Raw genomic sequence first — 27265 nt, forward strand, 5'->3', positions numbered from 1 at the left:
GGGCCGCGGGGCCGGGCTCGGGCCGCGGGGGGGACTCGGCGGGAGGGAGTCCGCGACTCAGTCACTGTCCTGTGGGCTCCGTGGGGCGCGGGCGGGGACCTGCTCTGCCGTGGAGCTCCTCGGAGCCGGGGGTGGCTTTGGGGGCAGTGCGAGGGGGAGAAGGGAGAGGCCGGTCAGCGCGGCTCAGCGCCACCGCCCTGGAGAGGGCTCACGGGGAGTGGGGGTCACCCACAGCCCCCTCACGCCGTGGCTGCCACCTGGGCGCTCCTCGGGGCCGAGGCCGCTAGGCCTTGCCCTGCCAGACCCCCGAGGGCCCGGCGCCCTGCTGGCCCGGCTCCTCGTGTTACTGAGGCCAAGCCGCTAAAAGCGGGCTCCGAGATCAGGCACATTTTGTGGGTCATCCAGCATTTGTACGGGGTGCTAAACTGGTCCTTCCGATGCACTGTGAAACCTGGCGTGGGAGGCGAGACACCTCGCTTTAGGAAAATAGCCCTTTTTTTTTTTTTCCCCCTAGAGAAAACTGCGTTGACTGGGGACATTGTAAGTTCAGCTCTTATTTTTTGCTGTTTTCTGTGCAGCTTGTGGTGTTACTACAAACATTTTATCTCAGGGATGGCGGGTGTGTGTTGCATGCTGATGTAGTCATACTGGGATGTAAAACATGGGAGAAGGGTGGGGAGAGGGTGGTGCCAAGCCTGTTCCCTGTCAGTCGGGGAGGCAGGGCATGCCATCAAGATCTTACACAAACTGAAAGATGCTCTGTCCTGCCACAGTCCCAGTCTGTCCCCTATCTGTGTCAAGGTAGGGGATTCAATTAAAATACTTCAATCTACTGCTTTATTTTGCCAGTAGAAATGTCTTGTGAACTGCAGCAGTTTTCCTTGGCCACTTTGGGAAACTGGGAGGTCATGAAGCCAAAATGAGAAAGATGCCTGTCTTCATGTAGCCTTCCAAAATACTACTGATGCATTGTCCAGAAGGGTTAATTGTATCACAGTGCGTAGTGGTACAGTAATGTTGGTTTGTATTGGGTACCTGAAAGGCTCAAGCAATATCTTCCAGTGCATAGAAGTGATCAGACATGTAAAAGATTCTGGGAGAAACAAGTACAGCTCTAAATCTTCTACATTGTGCAGAGAGGTTAATACCAAAGTAAGTTGCTTAACATTGAACTGAATAATATTAATAACACAATGCTCTTCTAAGTCCCCTTTTCAGAACTGCTCCATTTGTTTCAGCCAAGATGGGTCGTGCCAGAAAGTTATGACATGATGGAAGGGGTAAGTCCACTGATGTCAAGGTTTGGGATCTAAGTGTGCAAATAGTGTAAAGTATCATGTTAGCTGCTCTCCAAACTGGACTCATGAGTGTCCCTTTTACTGTTTCCCTTATATAAAGAAATTGCATCATAAAATAATTTGGTCTTACTTGTATGGGCAAACCCAACCATATATAGAAAGGCGCTGGGGAGGACTTGCCTGTACAATTAGCTTTACCATATTCAAGAACTTGTTAAAACATGCTATCATGTTGATTGTGTTACAACATGTTTTGGTGTTGCCTTAGGTTAAAGTACATTTTCCTATCAGCAAGTATGTTACTGTGTAGCAGTATTGAATAAATAAAAAAAGGATTTTAAACAGTAGAAATTGGTATGCTTTTTAATACAATGTATTAGATTATTACATTAATAAAACCTATAAACTATCTTATAAAGCACCATAAAATAAATTAAAATAATCCAGGTACTTTACAGGTGTGAAATGTGTTTTGACTTGCCTACATCAGACATCAAGTGTCTCTCTTGTAAACGTACTTCTGGTGAATTCTGTCAAAAAACCCCAACGTTAGACATGATTATTTTGAAGATAGAAGTTGTGATCATAATAATGAAAACTCATGTACCGTCTGCGTGGACCAGATGCAGACCGCATTCTTCACCTCTATACAAGATTTTCAATAACAAAGAATGTTTTGCTTTTCCGTAGCACTGCAGCTAACATCATGAGGCATTCCTGCTCGTTGGCACATGCCTGTGAGGACATCATAGTATTTCCTGTATCTACTGCTACTGTGTAAATGAAAATCCATAATTTGGCAAGCTACATGCTCGTTGAGAGACACAGAACGCTTACCAACAGCGAAAAAGAGATGTGATGAAGGCTGGGTTTAAGGTTTCTGTACCCTGGTGACAAGTGACAGCCCTGAGGGGAGGTGTCCGGACTTGTTCTCTAGTGCCACCTTCTGGTTTATCACTCCTAGAAAAATACGTCAACAGGTCCCTGAACCAGGTGACGGCATATAAAGGAAGGAATAACCGGCTTTCCAAAAAGTGCATGGAGAATTCCTCCCTGCAGCCTAATTCAAATCAAAAGTACTGCAAGAACTGGGGGGAGTCCTGTCAGCCAGGGTGGCATAAGTCCTGCCATCGCACTCAGCCAGGATGGCTGTTCATCTGCCACGCGAGGGAAACAGAGCTTCCTCTCCTGGACCAAATGGGTTTGTTTCAGCAGTGACTTGAGGATTCAGTTCTGTGGTATCTTTGAGGCGAGGTTTGCTCTTTGGAATCTGGTTATTTGTATTTTCTCCAAAGCTGTGTTAGGCAGGTCAAGGGCAAAAAAAAAAAAAAAAAAAAAAAGAGGACCTGTAAACAATGTTGTCACAACTATTCCTCCGATTATGTAGTAGGTACTACGATCTCCAAAATAACTGAGCAGAATTTTGTGGCTGGTATCTTCTTCTGAAGGACATGGATTATGGGATCTATCCTTTATGGTGGTATCAGAAGATTGGTGACTTTGAATAGTTTTGGGGAGAATGCGAGCACGACCATTTCTCATTGTTGAAACAAAACCAAGAGAAACATTTCAGGCACTGGGGTGTTGGGTCCAATGCCGGTTTGGAACTGAAGGCCAGAGCTCTCTGACAGAACAGCAAGGCTTGGGGCCATTTTGCAGTTGTCATCCGTATCACATCCTATCTCTGTGATCCCAAAGCATAGCTAAAGCCCTGCCTAGGGGAGGCAGGGCAGCGAAGCCCTTCCTTAGGGCACCCTCACCTGACGCACACCCCAAGCCCCAGCGGCCATGAGGCGGGAAGGGTGACCCCCGCAGCGAAGAGGAGCCTGAGAAGGCCGGCATGCGGGACAGCGGCCCTCTCCTTCATTTCTGAAGCTGCTTACAGGGAGGGTCTCCCCGGGCACGCCGGGGGCGGGCAGCGCCCTGCCCCCCACCGGGCGGGAAGCGGGACGGAACATGGCGGGCCCCTCCACTCCCCACTTCCCCCGCCTTTCCCCCCGCTGCCGCGCATGCGCGGCAGGCGGCGCGGAGGCCGTATCCCTCCGCCGAGCCCCTTTTGTCGGGGATATTTGTGTAATAAGGTAATACCCGCACCCCACGGTAAGTGCCGGGCGCCCCCGGGGGCGCCGCCCGCGGGCGGGACCCGCCGCCTCACGGCCGAGCGCGGGCTGGCGGCGGGGCGGCGCGGCTCCCGGCGGAGCGGCGCCCCTCCCCTCCCGACGCCTGCCGTGTCCCTCCGCCAGGCGCAGCGGGGACTTTTGTGTGGGGCTTTTGGGCGCCGATGAGCGGCGGCCTCCAGCGCCCCTGGTTGTCGTGGCGGCGGCGGCGGCCGGGACGGCAGCACGGTAAGGCCCCCATCCCCGCGCCTCGTCTCTCCCTCACCCCCCTGGGCCGGCCAAGCTTTTCCAGGTCAGTCTGCGCCTTTGTATAGGGCCCTGTTACCGGATGTGGAAGTTGATCTCTTCGCTGGTAAAAAATAATTCCACTTCCCCCGGAACCCGGCGCCGCGGCTCCCTCCGCAGCGCCCAGCCCAGCCAGGATTTCCTGTTGGGGAGAGCGGGCGCGCTGGCCGGCCTTCCGGGGACCCCGCCGCGCGGGGGGCGCGGGCAGCGGCGGCTCCGGCCTGGGCCGCGGCGGCGGCCTGTGCGGCCCCGCGGGGCGCCGGGCGCGGCCTGTGGGGCAGGGCCTGCACCGGGGCCGGGGCCGCCGGCGCGGCGGGGGGACGGGTGGCCACGAGTGCCCGCGGCGTGCCGCACGGACCCGGGGGAGCGCGGCGCGGCCCGCCCGGCGAGGGGCCCGGGCGCTGAGGGGCGGAACGGGGCCCGCCGCTTCCTCGGCGGGCGGTCCCGTCTCGGGCCTGGCGTGGGGCGGGCTGCCCATCGGTTCCTGTCACAGCCCGGGGCGGCTTTGCTGCGCGCCGGAGCTTGGCGCCAAAGGTGCCCCGAGGGGAGCGCTTCCCGCCGCTGCAGCCTCCTGCCCCGCACTCTGTAACTCTTGCCTCGGACTCTCAATAAAGCGTACGATGGGAGCACAAACGTGGGCTGAGATGTGGTGGTTCGGAGTGTTTTTCTTTGCTCTCCTGGTAGTCAAAGTAGCTTCAGCTGGTGAGGCTCTGTTTGATAGCACGTCGGTGAAATCCCCATTGAGTTTTTAGCTTAAAGCAGTTTTACGTTGTCCTTTCACGTGCTTACTAAGGTAGCTTTTATCTAATAGTAAATGCTGCATATTAGCGTTGAATGTGCTAGAAGTGAATGCACACTTTGGCGTGCTATAATGGTTTTCTTCCAATTACTCATTACTTCCCAAGTATTAGTAAGGCTAAGCAGTTTGGCTGAAGTGTGTATGCATGTAGAAGTACTTGTAAGGGTGCACAAATCTGTGTAAGGTTGGGGGCACACAATGCAGATCAGCATATGCTAGGTGTAGGCTCTTGTTTGTTGTCCACTTTCTTTGATGAAAACTGTTTTCTAGGGGTGTGGTTTTTTTTGTTTTGGACCTGTGTGCTAGAAAGAAACTGTTAAGGAAGTTTCCTCATAATAGAACAGACGTTCTAATTAGAGAGGCTGGTGATTTTTGTTTGAGGATATTTTCAAGTTTCCATTGATCTGAGACATACTCTTAAGACTGTAGAACAGTTAGTTCAAAGGCTACAGAACAAGCCCTTAAGATTCTTCATGTCAGTCACAGCTGCCATAACATCTTTTTGGTATCCAGTGCCAAACTTGTCTGTGAAAGCTTTGTAGCTTCTTGGCAGTGCCAACCCAAATCTTGGTTGGTGCCAGTGGTTCACCCTTGTTGCATAATAATATTTTTCAGTTGTTGCTTTTTGTTGCAGATAACAGCCAGATCTGTGGTCTCATTTTTAAGGATGAGACTTTTCTACCATCTGCATTATTTAATAGAGTTATGCTGATGATTGTTGCTAATTTAAATTCATGTATAAACCTAGTTGGAGGACAGACCTGTGTAAATACAGGCTTGACTATCTTAACCACGAAGCTATTCAACCGTATGTTTGCTTTTCTGATCTTTCTTCTCAGATCAGATATTTTTCATGTGGTGCATACATAGTCCAACATGAAGGTCATGGTGCTGTGTAAACAAACTAGAGAGAATTTACTACAAACACAACACAGACATAGAGGAAAGCTGAAAGCACTGGAACTAAAGCCCACTGCTGTTTATATATTAGTGTAATTTTAATTATCATAATAGAAGTGTGGCTATTCTAAGCCTGTGATATTTATATTAAGATTTGAAGTATGACATGAAATCATTGTCCAAATACATTTGGAAGGGTATCATTCACTTAGGAAACAATACAAGAACTTTTTGAGTTTATCCCATGTGACTTGCTATAATCTCTGTTAAATTATAAAATCAAGCCAAGGTTTTTAAGAGATGCTAGCACATGGAAATATGCCTGGGTTTAATGCAAACCTTCTGGTTCCTTTAAAAGTTACAAAACTGTAATTGAAATAAAAACCTTTTTGAAGAGTTTTTCAGAGTTCAAGTATTGTGTTATTATATCAGGATTAAAAAAAAAACCAAACCAAGTTGATCTTATTATTTCAATTCTAAAAATTATCAAAACTGTGTGCCTGATTAAAGATTTAAATAGTTGTTGCTAACTATTTATACTCTACTTAAAAATATTTTTGACCTTGGTCTGGATAGGCATATAGAATTAGTTGGAAATTGCTGTTCTAAATTTGTGGCGATACTGTGCAATGTTGGAATCAGTAGGATTGTAGCATTTCTGAAGATCAGGTCTGGGGAAGCAGGTGGATTTTTAAAATTATTTTTTTTGAAACAGTGGAAAGAAAAAGACATTCTGAAAAGGGCATTCTTTTTTCCAGACGTAACGGCTGTGAGTACGATTCTGCTGCCTGTCACTTCAGTAGGGAAGCCTGTTTAATTAGCATTTTATGGAACTTTGACCTGGGTTTTTTAGGAATGATTGCAAATCCTTGTCATAGGTACGGTGTATGCTGAGTCTGTTTGTCTTCTGGTAAATTGGATTGGTGCAGTCCATGGTCTTCTAGTATAAGTGTGTGTCTCTCAGGAGCATGCCTTGGTACACTGGTGGCTGCAAGAGCTCCATGTTAGCAGGTGTCCTGTTGATTTTGACTGGCTGATGCTCACGGCTGCAGTGGTAGAAAGGGAATACAGGCTGGGTCCAAATCCTTGGGGCAGGATACCAGTGTGAAAGGTGCTACAATATTTTAAGCCAAACTTAATCTTCTTCCTTTAGGACAGCAGGCTCTGCTGCTTTGTTGTCTGTAGGCTGTGGTTTGGTACCCCAGACTTCCCAAGCCGCATGTTTTTCAGCTCCTTTGCCTCCCCACAGAGCCCATTTTACACACAGCTCCACCTAAGCTCCGGTGAAGTGCTGTTATATACCCTTCTGGTAACAACATGTTGTTGAGAGTTACACAGAATGTATAAAAACCTAAATCATAAGATAGATACAAAAAAGCAGTATGATTTCCTATCGTTAGTACTATTAGTATGTAGTACCACCATTAGTAGGTAGTATTGCTATTACTTTTTACTAGCACTAGTATTACTATTAGTAGTATTACTAGTGTGTAGTATTACTAGTAGTAAGTAGTATTACTATTACCAGAAGTAAAATAGCAATGATAATTTGATGTAAACTTTAATTACCAGTTCACTCTGGCATCTGGCTAATGATACTGTACAGAATACACTGCAGTAATGAAATGTGGAAATTCAGGAGGTGGTTAATACAGAGAAGTCCAAACCCAGCAGAAGCTCTTCCCTAGTCACTCTGTAGACAAAACCCTTGGTTCACACAGTTGTGTAGGAGCTGTTAGAAGTCTGAAAACATACTCAGATTGGCGTAAGAATAAGTGTAATAGTCTGAAGCCTTTATTTCAGAGCAGTGATGTTTTTATTGTGTGAAAGAATCTCTTATTACCCAGCTGTTGTGCTAGCCAAGCTTGATGGAAATGACAGTTACTGAAGAGTACCCTCTAACACAGTTCAGCAGAGTTGTTCTGTAACACTGCACAGAGTAGTAGCAGTACATAACTAAGAGTGCTGCTTTGAAGTGGAGATATTATTTCAATTTTAAATGCATTTTGTTGTGCTATGTGTAGAACTTTGCTTTTGATAGTATGACTGCTCTGTTGTAGTGTGACTAACTGATCTCAAGAGAGCAGCTGAAGAATTTTTCTGGAGAGGGAAGGAAGGGAAATTCTGACACTGCAGACTCTTCTTGGTACATCCCAGTACTAGCAGTAGAAGAGTACAGGGGAAGTGTGGGGCATGTTATTACTAAAGGGCTTCCTGACCTTACAATACTGGTCCCTGGAATGGTCTGTCAAGTAGAAATCAGCTTTGGGTTGACTACTCTGAAGAAATTTTGTGAATGCTAGTATTTGTTGGTTAAAAGTGACTAACTGTGTGTGAGTCTTTTGGAAATGCTTCATCAGTTGCTGTTATTAGTGCATTATTGACATAGAATGTGATTTTTATTTTTGAGTTGGTGTAAGTTTACTGTGTTTTAAACTTTCTTCCGCTAGATGGCCCAAGCATGCTTTCAAGTGTCCTATGAGAATGGAAACTTTTACTTCATTTCTGAAATTTGTGTCGTTTTTAACTGAAGTTAAAATTCTACATCATGAAACATGTAAACTTCTGTGAAGCTTTGTTCTTGTTTAAAATACAAACACTTCATATCAACCGAGAGAGTGTTGGTTAATATAAGTACTACATGTAGTGAAGGTTACATCGTGTATGATCTTCTCTGTCCCTCTTTTTTCCTTGATTAGAACACTTCTTATTGAGAGTAGTACAATGCTGTTTAGTTTTGCATTGAGGTAAGAACTGATCTGTCACTCTGACAGCGTGCTCAACAGGAGTGGTTCAGAGAGACTCTGAAAAGGTGTTGATCTCAAGCTGAAGTTTGTCCCTAAGGTCTCCTGGGAGTGAGACTTGTATTTTGCAGTCCACCACAATTTAATTTTTTTGCTGCTCGATGTTGCAGTATAGGGTTTTGGTAACAACTTTGCAGTTTATTTCACCAGTATAGATGTGGCCAGTGGGTTCTGAATAGGTGTAGCTGTTAAATGTACAGATTGTAATTTAATTAATCTATTTTTGTTGTCTAACAGGCACCAAGTATAAGTTAAGTATAAGCTTATACAAAGAGGGCAGCTCTCACCATGAGGGTGGTTGGACACTGGAATGAGGCTGAAGTGGTGGGGTGTTCGTCCACAGAGACATTCAAAACTCAACAGGCCTGAGCCCTGCACAGCCTGTGCCTGTTGGGCCAGCTCTGACCAGGCTATTGAACTAGCTGACCTTGGGAGGTCCTGCCCAGCCTCAATTATTCTGTAATTCTGAAAGGAGACTTAACTAGTTCCTTTTCTCTACTGGTGTTTAAAACAAAAATAAATACAAGGAAAATGAATTGGTGTCTTTCCAAATTAGTTCCTAACTTCGGTATTTTGCATTAAGTTCCAGCTTTTGTTTTGCTTGAGGACCTTGATGTGGTGGTGTTAGACAACCAGAAAAAAGTGTGTGTGTCTGTGTGTGTTTTTCCTCTCTTTAAATTGCCCCCTGCCAAAAAAAAAAACAGAGGGTGCCATATAACGAGAGCGCTGTATTCCTTCATTTCACTGCTGCACTTGCCAAATGCCCTTTCTGTCCTATGATTTGTTTTATATTGTTAGTCCTAGTGTCTCCCTTTAACTGGGATAGTAGACTTTCTTATTCCTGTTTCTCTTTGTTCTTTTTCTTTATGGAAGAGAGTCAGCTGTTGTCCCTTCCTCTGCATCTGACTCTGCTCCTTTCTTCCTTCCTTTTTACATTGTCAGTATTTGTCCTGTCCTGCCACCTTCCTGCTCCTCTTCCCTTTTCTGCCTGGAGACAAATCAACATGTCCATGTGTACTAGAAGGATGTACATAAATGGAGTATTGTCTTGGTGAAGGGGATATTGCTGCCTGCAGTCAGTTCTGTAGACAAAGAGGTAATCTGCTTCAGTTCATGGCTCTACTGATACATGTTGGAGTCTGCATTTGCAGTATTTCCGTCTGCCTTTCTAATTTCTTCCAAAGTCAATAGCTTTCAGCTTGTTGAACATACCACACAGATTTTGACAGGTGTGGAGAACTTTCTAAATACATTGAGTTTGTGATAGAATTGTATTTTTAAGAAAAGAGGTAAAAAAATGATCCTATTGGGATTTCTTTCTGAACTGATCACCCTAACTTTGTGTAGGAAACTGGCTGCGTGGCCTTGCAACTGCTGTTATTAGTAATACAGGCTTAAATTTGCTTGTGACCAGAAACCAAACAGAGATGAAAGTTGTCCCATTCTTAGTGTCCTGGTAGCAGAAAACATAGCTATAGGACTAAAATGTTGATGATATATTTTGGTTAGTAGTGTGAGTTGTGGTTTAGTTCTAAATTTTCTTTTTACGGAACACATTTAATATCGAGTATGAAATAGAGTGGGTTTAAAAAGATGTTATACTAGGAAGTCTTTGATGCAGCAGGAACACAGATAGGTGTCATTTGTCTACGTATAGTTTTGTGTGCTCTGTATTATATGGAGGTCTTTTCCAACCTTAATGATTCTATGATTCTGTATGGAACCCTGAGTGCTGTAAAAGAGTGATTATCTAAAGATGATGTGAAAGTTTTTCAGCTAGTGTCTTGGTCATATCTCAATCAAAATTTTGCACTTAATGTGTTTTTAGTAACTCTAGACAGTTGAAGCAGGTAGTAGTGTTTGTTTTCAGGCAGATGTTTTAGTTCATATGTCTGATACAAATAGTATAATAATATATGCTTATTGCATCATTTTGTAGCTAGGAATTCAGCAATATTTTAGGATGAACAAAATGAAGTGGTAGTGATGGACGAGATCTCAGAAAGGTGTGTTTCATGTCTATCTAAGCATATTTACATAATGATACCTCTTAAATAGGTGTAGGCATTTTGGGTAAGTGAATGTAGTGCCTTTGGGCGTGTGACAGCAGCCATGAAGTAGTACCATTTGAAAGCTGGACAAAGCTGCAGCAGGTAGCGGTATCAGGTGAGAGCTTCTAAACTGCTTTCTGATATAAGAAATGTGCATCCCATTCAGATCAAATCTAGTTTGATATAACTTTGCAGCTGCTATGGTTACAGCACTATAATATTGAAATCTTCACCCCAGTGTCAGTTCTGTTTGGCTGACAAAAGTAAGTCTAAGATCAGGCTGTTTATTGCAATCAATAAAGCTTGTTCCCATGGCTAAAATATAAGCTCCAGTTTTTGAACTTTTCACAGTCATTCAGAAATAATAATTTTAAAAAATGACAGTGGCATTTGTGTACTTATAATAGTATTAATGTTGTTATTTTTTCTTTATATTCCTTTATGTACTTCACTAGATGTCACTAGTAGATTTGGGAAAGAAACTTCTAGAAGCTGCACGAGCAGGTCAAGATGATGAAGTTCGCATTTTGATGGCAAATGGAGCACCTTTTACCACAGATTGGGTAATGAAAACTTTTGCAGTGTTTGGTAAATCGTCTTACTTTTCTCACCTGAAGAAATAGGATTATTACAATTAAGCATTCATATTTCAAGGCTTGGGAGTGTCATCTTGGAATTCTGCAGTCACATCAGCTAATGTCTAATTTAAAATTAAAATTGTCTGTTTCTTCATATGACCTCTTACTGATTTTAGTAACAAACTGTGAATGAGCTTGTTCTGGTGGCTTTGAGGATGATCTTTGGAATAGTTAATGGGAGGAAGCATCAGTCATCCTTCTTGTTATTGTGTTTATGCATTTAGGATAGTAAAAGGTCTGAATTAAGAAAGCAGTCCTGACTACCTAATATGTGCAGCTGAGAGTTCCCTGATATAGGGGCTCTGGGTTGTCTTTTGGAGGTGCCTGTTTTTGAACAGGTTGTATAGGGAGGTCATGTACGTAAAATTCTAGGTTATCTGCAAGCCTGTAAGAGCCTTAATCTACTTGGTGACATAACTTTCAAGTTGTCTCTGTTTTGAGCAGGAGATTGGACTTAAATGACTTCCAGAGGTCCCTTCCACTGTTGGTATGGTGTGTTGATCAACACTAAAAATGGGGTTAGGCCCCTTGAAACATCACACCTCAAAAAGACAGCAAAAACATGCACAGACATTTAAACTTACACACACACACACTGCCCCCCACCCCTTCATACTTTGTAAAAGCTGTGACAGGTTCTTTCCTTAAGACTGGAAGGGAAAATTATTTTGAAGTGGTGGCCTGACACCCAAGTTTGATAGCCCCAGAATAAGAAATACGTCATCCTGACATCTGTTAAAACTCCACACTTTGCATTACATTACAGTTGGGAACATCTCCACTTCATCTAGCAGCACAGTATGGACACTACTCAACAACAGAAGTGTTGCTGCGAGCAGGTGTAAGTCGGGATGCCAGAACCAAAGTGGACAGAACTCCATTACACATGGCAGCATCAGAAGGCCATGCCAGCATAGTTGAAGTTTTACTTAAGGTAAAGACTGCTGAAACAAGTTCTGAGGTGGGGATATTACAGTGGTTTATGATAAAATATTTGCAATTTCCTTTTAGTCATGAAATCAACATTGAAAAGGTATGAATATTTATATTGTGTGCATTGGGTACTTTGTTTTCCTGTTAAACTGTAATTTATTTTAGCATTAAAGTCATCATGATTTCAGGTGAATTACTTATTGCCATTTCAAAATAAGACTATTTTGTAATTTGACATTGTGTGAGTAACAGCTTTTAGAACCAAGACACGTTATGTTTTAGGGAGTATTTAATCATTTGAGGTAAATGATGTATTCGGTAGTTAGATTGAAGTACTTTTAATAAATCTGTAAATGTAAGATAACAGGACATTACTGCTGGAGAAAGACAGTTTGGGGCTTCCTTCGGTGACCAGCATTATTTATTTCAGATACTTCTAATGACATAGTTTATGCAATGATTTTGTTTGTAGCACGGTGCTGATGTTAATGCGAAGGACATGCTCAAAATGACTGCGCTTCACTGGGCTACCGAACATAACCACCAAGAAGTTGTAGAACTCTTAATAAAGTACGGAGCAGATGTTCACGCTCAGAGTAAATTTTGCAAAACGGCGTTAGATATTGCAGTAGATAATGGAAATGAAGATCTTGCAGAAATATTACAGGTAACTTTTGATTCATGACATTCAGGGAGCTTACAGCAAAGTACTTGTTTACACACGGGATAAACTAAGCTTTTACTACAGTAGGTGTGAGACCATGTATTGACTGATAATGCTAAACTCCAGTCTAGTTCGTGACATGGAAGTGGGATTAATGTTAGTAAATATTAGTTGGCTGAAGAGCGCTTTCACCACCTACAAAGTCAAGGATAAATATCTTTTCTTTTCTGAAATTTGAGTGTTGTAGTATACAGAACTAGGTGGAGTCTTCACAAGCAAGGTGTAAAGCTTAAAACATATTGGCAGAATAGGGAGTTGACTTTACTGCAGTATTCGGTTAGCTCATATATGAATATTAATTTCCTAACAGTTGGAGTTGAGGAGAGGGGAGAAGAGATGGCATTTTCTCCAGAATTAGAAAAACTAGGATTGAATTGTTGGATAAGTGATTGGGTTGGGATTATAATAGATACTTTCTTGAAAATGTGTGCTTACTGTTCAATAGTGTTCTTAAAGGCAAATTAAGTGCTAAGCGTTATTGAGAAAAGAATAGAAAGCAAATGAAAAATACCGTTGTGCCGCTGTATAAATCTGTTGTTCCTGTACATCTTGAACTGTATGAACTTCTGGTCTCTTCCCTTAGCCTCCTCTTCATTGCAGAAAGGACATAGTAAGTAAAAGTCAATAATAATTCAAAGGAAGACAAAAAGAAGAATGCCATCCACAATTCGTGGTGATTACTAAGCTGTAAGAGCCCGTTTTCGTGGCATATAGCTGCCAGGCACGGCAGTCGTGGTTCTTCAGGCCTCTATTATAGATACTTCAGCTTACACATCTACAAAAGGGCCTTGTCTTTATATGATCTTCTTTGTTTACAATAAATGGTAAGGAGAAGTAGTTGTGTGTCATTTTTCACTTCAACAGACATTTTAGATTTCAGCCAAAAAGGGTTTCTGATGTCACATCTTGTGCTTTGTGTAAATACATGACGTGTGTATATTGCGTTACAAGGGAGATTCTCTCTGTTAGAGTGGAATGTGCAATAATTCTAGTTCTTACAAGGTAAATAACTTCTTTATACCTACAGCTGGAACGATATTATTACCTTTGTCTCCTAGATTGCAATGCAGAACCAAATCAATACGAATCCAGAAAGTCCAGACACTGTGACGATACATGCAGCAACACCGCAGTTCATCATCGGACCTGGAGGGGTGGTGAACCTAACAGGTCTGGTATCTTCTGCAAATACATCAAATGGAACAGGTATTTAGAAGCCTATAGGATAGCTACTGGGATTTTATACTTTAATAGGTTTTCACCTTTTAGTGAAAAGGCTTGAGGAAAAACCGTGGTAAGAACAGAGAAGTTACCATGTTCCTCTTCAGTTTTTTTAATGTGCCTAAATATCTAGGTACTTAAAACAACAGTCTTCATGGAGATAAATTATCAGAAGTTGTATTTGCTTAACAAACTTGCCTTCAGAATAGCACTTTGGTTTAGCAGAATGTTGCTGAGAACAGTGTGTGTGTTAAAAGCTTCAATGCAATAATAAAAAAAGGACTTCACTGGTTTTAAATTTATGACCTAACTTCTTTTTTTTTTTATCCTACTAGATGAAACAGGCGTGTCTGCTGTACAGTTTGGAAATTCATCGACATCAGTATTAGCCACGCTGGCAGCTTTAGCAGAAGCATCAGCTCCACTGTCTAATTCTTCAGAAACACCAGGTTAGAAAGTGAAGTCATTTAACCTCATTTAATAAACTAGAAGTACATAATTGGCGCTTTTGGAGATACAGTTAATACAGAAATGAGACTACAATCTTCCTTTTTTCAGTGTGAACAAAATTTTTCCTTTACTTTTACCTGGAAGGTTGCTAGATTTGTATGTACAATTCTTTCTTAATAAGATTTCTGACCACAACTGGTATTTCTGCGCCTAATGTGAATAGCGTTCATCTTGCTGAGAGCAAGCATAATTCAGGTGATTGAATTCACGTCTTTGTCTACCTACAGTCTAGTTGCATTAGGTGGGAGAATGTTTGTATGATTCTTTGAATGCTTCTTTCTGTTAAATATTGGGAAATGGCCCCCAATGTTGCGTGCAGTCACTTTGTTGGCAGTTTTCTTCACCTTTCACCCTAAAGGCACAATAATATTTGATGATATTAATGTGCAGTTTGCCCGTTAGAATGTATGTGGGTCTTCTTTTCAACATTGAGGCATTCTACTTGCATTTATAACAATATGTAGTGATTAGTATGTCCTGCTCAGGCTGGTACGCTGTCATGGCACTTCAGGTAAACGTAAGCTTAGCAACTTTGGTCAAGGTTTCATACTCCGCAAGTTGCCCCGGATATCTTTCTCCATTCTTCCTGAATAATGTGGTGCTTGCTTTGTGTACTTTTTCACTTTTGTTCATTACAACATGCCAAAGTGAAGAAAGAAATGGCACTTAGGAGTCTTATAATCAAAGCTCTGTAGATTACATCATCCTTAAGGACGCAGTTTTCGCTGAAAATAGAAGAGAAGTGTATTCTCAGACTTGCTGGCGTGACAGCTGCATCCCAACACATACCTGAATTTTCATTTCTAAGTATTCTGAAGTCCTGCAGGATTTCTTCTTAATACAGCTCTTTTCTTCTACTTCTCAAAGCAGTACCTAATTACAGCTCTGCTATTCTATGGAATTTAAATATTGCATGATTCAAAACCAGAATGCAGTGCCTTTCATTACAGAAGAAGCTGCTGATGTTTTCAATCAATTAATAAATTTCAATGACTCTCAGACCTAATTGTAGGAGAGAGAAACTCGAGAAGGAATTGCATGGGATTACAGGCCATTAAATGTGTATCTAGGACTCAGTAGTAGATAGACTTGGGTAACTAACAGTGTTCTCATGTTTCCTGGCCCTACCCTTGCAGTGGTGCAGTGCAACCTACATTACATTCAGTTTACATTCAGTAAACCACTGAAGATAAAAATTACCTGAGAGGAGGCAGGAGATGACAGGCCAGAAGGAATAGGCTTGAAGTCTTGATGCAGTAGCTTCCCACCTTCAGTAACACAGTGTGCATCATACCTAACCCTCCTGTTTATGTCAGTTTTTCTGCTTTGATTTTTATGCAGGTATATGGGCAATCTGGCAGACTCGTACTGTCTGGAAAGTATTTCCTGGGTTCTTACTGCTTCAATAGTTTATAAAGTGTAAAGAATACAAAAGCAGCTTTTTGTCACCTGTGCAACAGCAGTATGTGTCTTCAAGGAAAAAAAAAAGAAAAATAGCAGCAACAAAAACAAATCCTTCTCTTTGTGCTCATCTTGTAAAAGATCCGTTTATGAATACTCTCAAAAATGTAGGATTGAGAATTCTGGTTTTGGCTCTTACCTTGTATTTAGCCTCCTGTGTTTAGGACTGTATAAACTTGGACAAAGCACTTAGGTTCTGCCTTTTATGTTGTTTCTGTTTTTCTCCTCTTTCCAAGCCAACTTTATGCTGATCTCTTCCCCCTAGTTCCTCATGTCTTGCAGTTAAAAACACATCATTTTTGTAAAACCAAAGCAAGAAAGGTGCTTCTCGCTGGAGCTGAATAGAATCATGGTGGTGTTTGGTTGTTTTTTTTTTTAATTTTACTCAAATGAAGCATATATGAGAACATGAATGTTACTACAAATGTGTTGCATAATATACGTATGGAACTTAGTTGGATTAGAGAAAAATCTGGTTTAAGATGTGTATTTGGAATGCAGTATTTGGTGTGCTTATGTTGGAATTAGGCATATGTCTTACTGCATGTGCAGGTGTTCTCTCCCTGTGCATACACTGCAGGAGAAAATAATGCACATTAATAGAGAAATTATTGAAAATAATAGTGCTACTGTTATAAATGACTTCGGCTTTCCCTTGGCATATGAAGTAGTGTGGTAACTAGTGATTATATGGATATAGATACAGGAGAGCAAGGGAGGAATAAGGACTGTGTTTATGGGGATGTCTTTCTTTTACATAAAATAACTTCTTTTTAGACAAAATCTCCATTTTTCTTTCAAGGTCTGAAGAAGACCTAATAATGTTTCCTTCCAGAACTAAAAGCCCAATGTTGAGTTTGAAACTGAAACATCAGAGCTGTTGGCCACAGCAGCTAGTATTGGCACTTGCAACTTGGAATTTTTGGTGACAGTATTCTTTCTTACTGCTGAGCCTGTACTTGGAAGCCAAATCAAGTTCAGTACAACACCAGTTATTCATGTAGGACTTACTGTTTTGGTTTACTGAACAAACACTGTATGAATATTTAAGCAGTGCTGTAGGACAGTAATCTCTAAACATAAAGATCTTCAGAAGGCAATGACTACAGTCATTATTTCAACTACAGAGTGATTTTTTTTTTTTTGTGTTATATTGTAATTAACTTAAAAGGTGAAAGCTTCAGGGTTTTATCTACCTTCTTTCATCTCGAGCATCACAACACAGTCTATAGGGTTTTAATTTAATCTCTGTAGATAGAAAGCACTCTAATGTCTGTTATTTAAATCAAAGGCTTTGCTTTTACCCTGACAAATTGAGAATAATACATAGTGTGCTTGAAATTCTTTGATTGTGCTACTAGTGATCTTGCCCTTTGTCTTAGTAGCTTGTTGCTTTAAAAAAAAAGGGGGGGGCAGTATTGCAAGACCCCAGTTACAGTATATAGTGCAAGCTGTGGTATGTGTCATAGTTCTGAATGCAGTCTTTCCCTTATCTTACCTTGACTTATAGATGTAGTATAGAACTGTGAGAGTTTGCTGCTGTATACTGATAATCAAATAATGAATTTTAAATACTTAGTCGAGCTGGGACCTTTTTATTTTTACTTTTACCTAAAAATTGTATACATACAATGTTTATTTTACTTTTTTAGCTTTATCTTTCTCTTTCGAAGGTACAAAAACGTCAAATCTGCAGAACTTTTCCTTTAGTTCAGTTTCATACTTTGTATAATAAATGAAGTTGTGGTTGTGTTTGAAGTACCTATGTAGTACGGACAAAACTTTAAGATTCTCTAGAGGTCCTTCAGTCTGTTACTGTCCTGAAGACCATTACGGTAAGCAGAGAAATCAGGGCTGGGTCCTGAGGTACACCTGGCAAGGTACTGGTTGAGGAGTAGTTTCAAGCTAATATTTCAAGTTTAAGGGTTTTTTTTGTTCTGTTGTTAGTGTAACTTAGTCCAGCTTGTGTACAATGGAAAAGTTATTTGTGTTCTTGAAAACAACTCTTGTTCTTGCTGCCATGTTAACACTGAACCCAAAGTACCAGTTTTAAGTGGAGTGTTAGGACACATGCTAAATAAAAGAATTATTATATTGAGCAAGGTAAGCGAGGACAGAGTTGCATGTATATTTCAAAATGTTAGTGCTTTACGTTGACGTGGTGAAAGATTTCTATTTACAATATAATATGTAGTAATGCGTTAATTGGTGGGGTGGAAGGGATCAGATTTTAAAAGGCATGGAAGACATTTTTTTTCTGAGCTGTACCAAAATGCATTTGAAATCATAAAGCTTAATTTATAAATTGACTTAATTCCTTTACTAATCTGTTGATAGTTGTGGCCACAGAAGAGGTTGTGACTGCAGAATCTGTGGATGGTGCTATTCAGCAAGTTGTCAGTTCTGGAGGTCAGCAAGTTATTACTATAGTTACAGACGGCATTCAGCTTGGTAATCTGCATTCGATTCCAACCAGTGGAATAGGGCAGCCAATCATTGTGACTATGCCAGATGGACAGCAAGGTGAGTGGAAACACGGGCGGTTCGAGCCTGAGGAACTATTTTAGCTATAATAATAAATTGTTAGGCGCAAATTGCGTGGGCAGTTTTGTGTAATTATCAATTTAAATACCTTTGAATTCTTATACTGCAAAAGGCTCAGATGTGAGCCACTGCAGTTCAGTGAGTTACACATGTCAGCTGAGTCTCTGCATTAGGAGAAAGAATGGAAGAATTATTAAACTGTATGGAAGAGAAATGGAACATTTAAAGGAAAAGTGATAACAACTTGCTTTGCCTTCAGTAAGCTTGATTCTTGCATTCTTGTTATGAAAACTAGGAGATGGAGTAAAACAAAAGACTTCTTCCAATATTTATGCTGAAGCCCTCTTGGAAAAATTGCAGGGAAGTGAGCCTGGATTTAGAAATGGTATGCACAAAGCAAGCTGTGCAAATCGCATGGAGTGTGTTCTTAACAGAACAAAAGCCAACTACTATGCTTGAGGTTTTAGAAGAGCAGTGACAGAACCAGTGAAGCCAGGGTGATGGAAATTGTCCTGTTGTGCCATATGTACTTTGTGGAAGCTGCTAGTGTAATAAGTGTTCTTTTGTGACGTGTCTGTGTTTTGGGTGGTTTGTTTTAAAGGTGCTCTGCCACTTCTAGGCAAAAATGATTCCTCCTCTGTGTGGAGCTTGGAGAGTTGCACACCGGAGGCAAATGATTTGGTTCACAGTACTGAACATGTAGAGCTAGTTATCAAAAAGCATGAATGTGTGTAGGTAGTAATTGAAGTGACAGTCACAACACTATTTGCCAGATGGTTGCATGAGTAAATTAGAGTATGAATTCCTTTAGATCTCCAATTTTTTTTCCTCCAAGGTTAATAAGTACTGGATTTTCAGATTACCTAAACTGTTCTAATTAATTAAAATCAAAAGCCAGTTTTGTGTTTAGTATTTGCTTAAGAACCATTATAAAGGAGATGGTCTGCTATATAAATTACAGATTTGACAGACTGGTAACTGCTGCAGTTCACTTCCACATCTGTTTACTGTGGCAAATGGCAATGATACTCCAGAGTGACAGCTAACTATTGTAGACCTCGGCACCAAAGAATTTTAAAATGCTTTAGTAGCATACAAACAGCTAAAGTTTTTAGTTAATTTCCCTGTACAGACTTTATAAATAGTCATGTTTTCACAGGGGAAAGCCTTTGCATTTTATTGCTGTTAATAAAATTACTTAATTATATGAATTATATATAGCGCAAATATTGTTTGAAGTAAATGTATTTTTATGTACAAATATGTTTTCAGTATTAACAGTTCCAGCAACAGACATTGCTGAAGAAACTGTGATAAGCGAAGAACCGCCAGTGAAGAGACAGTGCATTGAGATTGTTGAAAATCGTATGGAATCTGCAGAAATAGAAGTAAGGAGTCTATTACGTGATATGTGTTAACCAGAGCGTTCAGCACTGAGTGTCTGGTTGTGGTTTTCTGTGTTGTTCTAGAGTTTAATTTCTGTGTTACCACAGAATGAAGTGTGTGAAGCAATAACTTGCTCAGTCTCCCATGTTACTGCAATTCATCTTTTATGAAGTTGTTGTAAAAAAAAGAATATAGGAGGGCTGTTTGCTTCATCCTCTGGTTGTGCACATAAATGTGGCACTTATTTAAGTATTTGAAAACTTCTGTTTTTTCTTTAAGATCACTAGCTAGTTTTTAAAACTGAGTACTGATATATTATCAAGTAACCTGACTCTTTCCGCTAGCAGTGAATCAGAGTACTGTATCCTCATCTTTCTGTTATGACCACATGCTTGTCCTGATTGTAAGATCATATTTTTAGCAAGGTTTCCTTTCCATTCATGATATCTAGATTACTGTTAATGGAAATGTGAAACAGTAAGATTCTGTTTGTCAATTTTTATCTGTCTTTTTTTTTTTTCTTTTTAATTCTGGAACAGTTTGCTATTATACATCTCTGCACTATCCTGGGTTTGTTTGTTTGTTTATTTAAATTGTAGGGCAGAAAACCTAACAGCATTCAGAGAGCTTTTGTTTTTATATATGACAAATACATGTAGCTGTCCAATTTAAAATTATAGCTTTTTGTTACATTAGCCACAATAGGTCAGCCATCTCATTCCTTCTTCTGTTACTTCTAACTGTGCTGACCAGTTTTGGTCAAAAGTTTGCAAAAACTGCTCTCTGCCTTGACTAGGCTGTACATTCTCATTTTGTCAACTCCATATTTCATCTATCAAAGGTTGTGTTCTCCAACTTCTGTTCATATTATCAAATTGTGCCTAATTGAATACTTTTTCTTGTACAGTATGTGCTGTAAATGTTATTCATGTCTAATAACAATAATTACCACCTATCATCACTTGCTTTCCCTGCCCTAAGTTGTCACATCAAATACTTTCGGCCTTTGCAGCTTTGTGGTCATTACAGATTATCATGACAGTTGAAATTTTCTTGCTGCATTTTTAAAATGTATGACTGTTACAATAAAAACATTTCTTTTGTTCACACTTTTAAACATCTGCCTGAATTATTCCTAAAAGAAATTACGTTTCCTTAAGTATTTTAATAATTCTGTTAGGAAAAGGGAAAAAAATATCTAGATTGGTTAAGGAATAAATTGACCTGTTCCTAACGACAGATACTTGGTATAACAGTACAAACAATTCTTTCAAGGGGATTACCAGCTTCAATTATATATTTTAAACACATTTCTCAAATATCAAAAGTTGGTTTAAATGAGTTGCTTTATCTGTTACCTTTAAGTGCAAGTTTTGATGCCTGACTTTGTCCCTACCTGTACAACTGGAAGTGCACATGCAGACCTCTGCCTCTGCGTGGAGGCCAGTTGACTTCAGGAACCTTATTGTGGTTCACAGCGGTATGGTGCTACCTCCCATTGGTAACAGGGACATCAAAGAAGTGGACATAAAGTTAGTTCACTTCGGACTTCATTATCATAGAAGGTGGTAGCTACTTGAATTTGGAGGGAGTGGGATCCCTCCACTCATGAAAATATTTTTTTAATGTAGAAAACCTTTTATTGTTTGGTTTCTTTGCCTCACTGGTGATGCATTCCTTTATTTCATTATAAAGTGTTGATTGAAGGCTAAGAGTGCTTTCTTCAGCTGTTCTAAATTCACAGTGTATGAACAGTTAACTGTAGTTTGAAAGTCCTTAAGTTGAATATCCTCCCATTCATGTGAGGTGACAAACTTTCCTGTGAGAGTACTGTGAATGACTAAGCTGTAGTGATGTCTTGATTTTATTCATTTGGGTCTGTTAGGTTCCAACATTTTGGCTCATTTTGAACAGTGATAGCAGTTTTCCTAAACAGTTTGGTATTTCAGACAAAGGATGGCAGCAAAAAAACTTGTCACACAGATACTGTTTCTCATTTTCATGCATTAATTCATTAAAGTGATTTTTATTTTCATTTGTGAATTTGACTGTCTCCCATGTTGCATGATTGAGGGTGATGTGTAGTAGAACGAGGACAATCATGTCATTAAACTAAAAATCAAAAACATGATTTAAAATTATATTAGTGAATTAATGTCTCTGCTTTTTCTGTTGTTAAAAAGAATGCTTGGTTTAATTACTTTAGTTATGGGTGTGCCTGTTGTCAATATATAGACTGTTAAGAAAAGTTACATGTGATGAAGAAAATTCTCCTGATAAAATAGAAGATTCCTTAAGAGCATTCAGGATCCTCTAATCTGATTTTTAGCTGGATAGGTTTTTATAATGATACAAAAGGACTTCAGATAATTAGAACACTTTCAGATGTGTTCTAAAGAATGCCCTAAGAACACTTTCTGGATCTGATGAAACTAATAGACCATATAGAGTCCTCCTAGATGTCAAAGTTAAGGAACCAGTTTTCACTGTTCAGTCCACTGTAGATCTGCCTTGCTGCTCCAGAAACATTGGTTTCTTTCCACTGCCTAGTTAGATGGTATACTTGGCCTTAATTTCTTAACTCAGGCTGTTCACATTAGGACTATGTCTAAAAACTACACCTGTTAGTTGCTGGACTAATCTACATGCTTTGAATTGCTAGTCTGCCTGGTGGATGCTGGTTTCATCTTGTCTCTGCCACTGACCCTTTTTTTACCCTTTTTATCTGTCCCTTCCTTAATGTGCTGTACTCCTTATGGGTACATGGCTCTATTTCTTTCTTCTGTAGGAAATACTCATAAGATGTGGTCTGAGAACCTCTCCATCCCCAAGTGTTTGCAGTCTGCACATGCTCCATAGTAGTGATAGCACCTTGCTTTTTGTAATGCATCACAGAACCCCCGGCCAGTGAGTTACTGGTGGTTCTTATTCTTCTGCAGCCCAGTAGATAGAGCAGCTTTGCTTCTTGCCAGTAGTGGATTTCTGACCTTTTTTTATGTGACAAATTTATGAGATAGGTAATGCCCAGCTCAGTATATCCCAGAACTGAGTGCCCTCGGGAGGGAAGGTTTGCTTTCCATGTGTAGCAGGATCAACTGTTTTGACTGTTTCCCTGGGAATTGTCTTGTAGCTGTTTTCACCAACTTTCTACTCCAGAGGCTGTTTTATGTAAGATGTTGACTCCCCTTAAATGACATAGATAACTTACAGAAATAGCAGTGTATTTTGGTTGGACTGGTAATGGAACATTACTGGTGCATTTCAGATCCTTTGAGATGTAGGCTCTACCGTTCCTTTGGCATTCGTCAGTCTAGTTGCTGCATGGATTGGCCATTCATAAAGTTGCTTAAAAAGCAGAATTTACATTTTCAGAGGTGGAAGCTGAACTTCCTCTCCTAATAAGTAAGCAAGATCAGATGAGCTCTCATTTTATCAGCATATGCTCCAAATGAAGCAAACCCTAGCTAGCTTCCTCCAGTTCTTAAAGTCGTATGAAAAATCAGGTTACAATTAATGGAGTTTGTTCTGTTCTGCATTATAGCTAGTCTTTATAACCTGCTAATAATGTTTCTCCTTCACCTGTTGTTTTTGCTATACAGATGCTGCTGTTAGCAATGATCTGATCACGTATGTCATTATATTCCAGCACATTCAGCATAGCATGTGACTGCTAAATGTGACTGTGACAAGTACTGAGAGCAGTAGCAAGTAGAAGGGAGGCAGAATATTTTCTATTTTCAGGCTCTGACCATGAAAATATGTGAGTGCATCAAAGAGGTGAAGAATAGGGATGCTTTTATGGGGATGTGGGGGGTGAAACTTCTAACAACTGTTGGAGGTATTAAATGTGAATGTGGTACTGAACTGCTGGGATGGGAACAGGGTGAAAAGGCAACTTATTTTCACTAGGCCTCAGTTTTTGGTAACAGTTTTGTTTTTCTGGGAGATAGCTCGTTTCTCTGACAACCTCCCTCCTGTGGCTACTTAACAACTACAGTGGAAAGAATGATTTGAAATCAAATACTACCTTACTCATAAAAGTATGATGTACTTTAATGAAAGGGTGTTTGGTTGAAGATCAAAACAAAACTATTTTCCAAGCAAATTGCTTTTTCAATTGGGCTTAGTGTAGCATCAAACAAAATGACAGTACCTACGTCACTAGAGATAGAAATAAGTTCTCCTTAGTTCCCAAGGCAGCTTCATAGGGAGTGGCATTTCCCTTATTATTTTGCTTGGAAACCATTTTGTAGCTGTCCCCAGCAAACTTGTACGCAGGATGGAGCCTTAAGTTACTCCTTTTGAACTGAAAATCTTACCTGGTTAAATGACTGTTAATTCCTAAAATATTGTGTCCTTAGGGGTGTAATTATACCTCTGGATTGCATAGTATCAATCGCTTCATTTAGAAACCAGTTAGGTTTCTAACCAGTTGGGTTAGTGGGCAGCTGTCACTTTCCAGTGCAAACTGGTTTTGGGTAACAGTGTTTCATTATACTGGCTGATCAGAAATACAACAGAAAGGAGCAATCCTGTTAGATTGAATTCCAATTAAAAAACATAACAAAGGGAATTGAATCCTTGGAGAAATGTTAATATATTCTGTTAGTATTTGACCACCATGCTTCCGCTTTTTTATTTCACTCTCTTTCCATGAAGACTTGCTTGTATCTTTTCAGCTAAAGAAATTTGGTTTTACGCTTCAAACCTTATTGTGGGGAGTTGTCTGGTGTAATAGTTCATGTCTAATTTACACAGCAGCATTCATATAGGTTTGCCCGAGTCAGAACTGAACAGTTTCTACATGAACATATGAATCATAACACTTGAGCTGCATGTAAAGGAAAAATATTTGCTATTTTAACTTGTATTTGATATATATTTGACAAAATATTGCTGGTTCTGTTTCTAATAGGAAAGAGAAACTCTTCAGAAACAGCTGGATGAGGCAAACAGAGAAGCACAAAAATATCGTCAGCAGCTTCTAAAGAAAGAACAAGAAGCAGAGGCCTACCGGCAGAAGCTAGAGGCAATGAACCGCCTCCAGACTAATAAAGAAGCTGTTTAATAAAAAATGAACATACTGCAAAGCCTGTTACTTTTAAAAACTTGCAGTACAATCTTGAACTGTGCGCTATATAGGTACAGACACAGGATTACGTGATAGAGGAGATGCTACAAGTTGATAACTGGACTTAACGCCGTGAGCTCTGATGAATTTCTTGTAACATAAAAACTCTGAATTTAGAAATTGTGAAAAGTATTTAAAATGAAATACTGTAAATAGTTGTTTTTTTTACAGTTTCAAAATGAGTTGATAAATCTTTTTGAAGGGATCCAGAAACACGAGAAGCCAATGTTTTTGTGAAATTTTTGATTTTAGTATGAATCTAACTTCTGAAAAACAGAACAGTTTTAAGGGTGATGTTGTTGATTTAAGCTGACAACTTAAAAATTAATTATGTGACAAAATGAATTAACAGTTACTTCTACATGGTGACAGCTTAAACTTCTCTGAGTAAGACATTTCCAGGTGGAAATCTTTGTACAGCTTTAAGTAGTTGTCTCAGATTCTCTAAAAACCATTTTTGGGTTTTTTTTTTTTGTTCTGTTTTGGGGGTTTTTTTTGTATTTTAGGTGGTGAAATTTTTATATTTAATTTCAGATATATCCAAGTAGATTTACATGTATATGAAGCTAATATTTTTTAAACTTTTCAGTTTGTACATATGCTGCATGTTTTTATAATTTCTACACATACATCTTGCATAGGTATTTTTCAGCAAAGATGTGAAAAAATATGAGAAAAATGTTTAGCCTATAGGTCATTTGAGGTAAGCTAGCAGCCAGTTTTATTGTGGATGGTATATTTCTTGGAAGAATGTAATTTGTAATTGAAAAAAATCTTAATTTACATATTAGAGGCAATTTAAAATTTGGTAGTGGAGACATTGAAACTTCATTTTGTGTGTCTTACAGTTTGCCTGTACAAACATTTTAAAGTTCATTAATGACTAGAAAAGAATGTCTCCACTGGAACACAAAGAGTAGTTCTTTTAGAATATTTCTATTGATCTCTTCCCCAATAGCCTTGAAATTACTTCAGTGATACATTTTTTTTTCTACATGGATTTTTGCAATCAGACAAGTAATTTTTTATGTTGTAGTGATGCTCTTCTTACCTAGCGTCATTGTTCTTCACTGTTAGACTGTGTTTTTTTGTCTGTGCAGTGATCTATTATGCTTAGGATTAATATAGGACGTTACATCTTCAGAGCATTTTAAAGAACCCTTACTGTACTGCCTGAGGCAGGTAAGTGAGTGGTGGTGTCTCAATTCTATAACTGGGTGTAAGTGCAACACAGGGAGTGTTAAATGACTGGCCCAAGACCACGTGAATCTGTGGTAAAACTGGGAATAGATCTCAGGAGTTGCTGGCTTCTAGTGCTGTGCTTAGACTGAGCTGCCTTAAGATCGTTCAGTGCTGTGTTACATTAAATTTTGAACTACTGTGCAGATTCCTTTTTTGTAAGATAAAACTCTTGTGCTTTGCTTTGTTGTTCCATGTTTCACTGCTTTTATGGAATTGTTTATATGAACTTAAGCAAAAAGTCTAGTTTACCTATACTGTACACAGAAGAATTACCCTTAAAACTGTACTCTGGCCTACTTTTTCTATTTTACAATTAAATATCTTTTCCACATATATATAGTGTATATATATAATTGTTTTGTATGCATATTAGAAGATCAAAGTTGTGCTGTGTTAGGCATTCAGAAAAATACGAAGAAACAGTTTTAGTCTTAGAATAGCCTTTGAAGGTAGGAGGGAGGAGTGGGGAAAGAATTGGATTATACAATACAAAGGAAAATCTTCCTTCTTCAAACTTTTGACTTGAGTTTATAGAATTGGCAGTTAGGGAAGAAATCCTACATATCTTAATATTGGTATAAATTTGGCAAATTTGATCCCAATTGGTAGATTTGCCCCCAAAGTAACCAAAAGGTAATAAAAAAATGGAAAATCTGTGGTGGTGGTTTTTAGAAAAATTGTTTTCAAGGATATAATCATGCTCAGCTGGTACTAGGACTCGAAGCAAGCCTTGTGCAGTGACTAACTGGGAATTGCTGTATTTTAGGGTTGTTTTTTTTTTTTTTGAAACTATCCATTTTGTCACCAGTAAATGCAGGAACCAGTTAGTCAAGATAAATGTGCTGTTTAGTCATTGTTCTGACTGAATTATTCTGTGATCAAAATAATGGTTGTGTCCTCACATCCCACAAAGTTAACTACAGTTTAATCTCTGTGAACTCTTAATAATGATAAGAATTTCAGTGTTAGTCTGAGTAGTGATAGTGGTAATGTTCATGACCAAATGGAGGATTTCCCACGGTTTCGCTGGTACAGGCCTTTGTAGCAAACAATGAAAAGAACCTTTTCTATTAATTCTGCTTCCTGTGAGCAAATACTCTATTCCTCGTTGTCTGTAACAAAATTTTTCCAAGTGCAGGGTAGCTATAACAAAAATATATTTATCACCAGCAATATTTACCCTACCTGTAATTCATTATCACCTATTTTATTCTAGTTCCG

General features: G+C 39.8%; 1 protein-coding gene and 1 long non-coding RNA gene across 7 annotated transcripts; both read left to right on the forward strand.

Annotated features, from left to right (window-relative positions):
- Positions 1–28: 28 nt before the first annotated feature.
- Positions 29–2709, forward strand: LOC142060358 (uncharacterized). Its single transcript, XR_012661711.1, has 3 exons — positions 29–540; positions 1207–1280; positions 1989–2709. It is a non-coding gene; the product is annotated as an uncharacterized LOC142060358 (long non-coding RNA).
- A 594-nt stretch (positions 2710–3303) lies between these two features.
- Positions 3304–26379, forward strand: GABPB1 (GA binding protein transcription factor subunit beta 1). Of its 6 annotated transcripts, none has more exons than XM_075100466.1 (9): positions 3304–3379; positions 10710–10817; positions 11659–11826; positions 12298–12492; positions 13608–13755; positions 14106–14219; positions 18079–18264; positions 19558–19673; positions 24587–26379. In XM_075100466.1, exons 1-9 carry the CDS (start codon positions 3308–3310, stop codon positions 24737–24739), a joined length of 1260 nt encoding a protein of 419 aa, XP_074956567.1. In that variant the 5' UTR covers positions 3304–3307; the 3' UTR covers positions 24740–26379. The 6 variants fall into 6 exon arrangements, with proteins under 6 accessions (XP_074956567.1, XP_074956568.1, XP_074956569.1 ...); XM_075100467.1 differs by having other exon boundaries at positions 3307–3379; positions 13608–13719; XM_075100468.1 differs by lacking the exon at positions 3304–3379 and adding an exon at positions 3447–3643.
- The last annotated feature ends 886 nt before the right edge of the window (positions 26380–27265 follow it).

This window comes from Phalacrocorax aristotelis, chromosome 7, assembly GCF_949628215.1.
Source record: "Phalacrocorax aristotelis chromosome 7, bGulAri2.1, whole genome shotgun sequence".
NCBI classification, from domain to species: domain Eukaryota; kingdom Metazoa; phylum Chordata; class Aves; order Suliformes; family Phalacrocoracidae; genus Phalacrocorax; species Phalacrocorax aristotelis.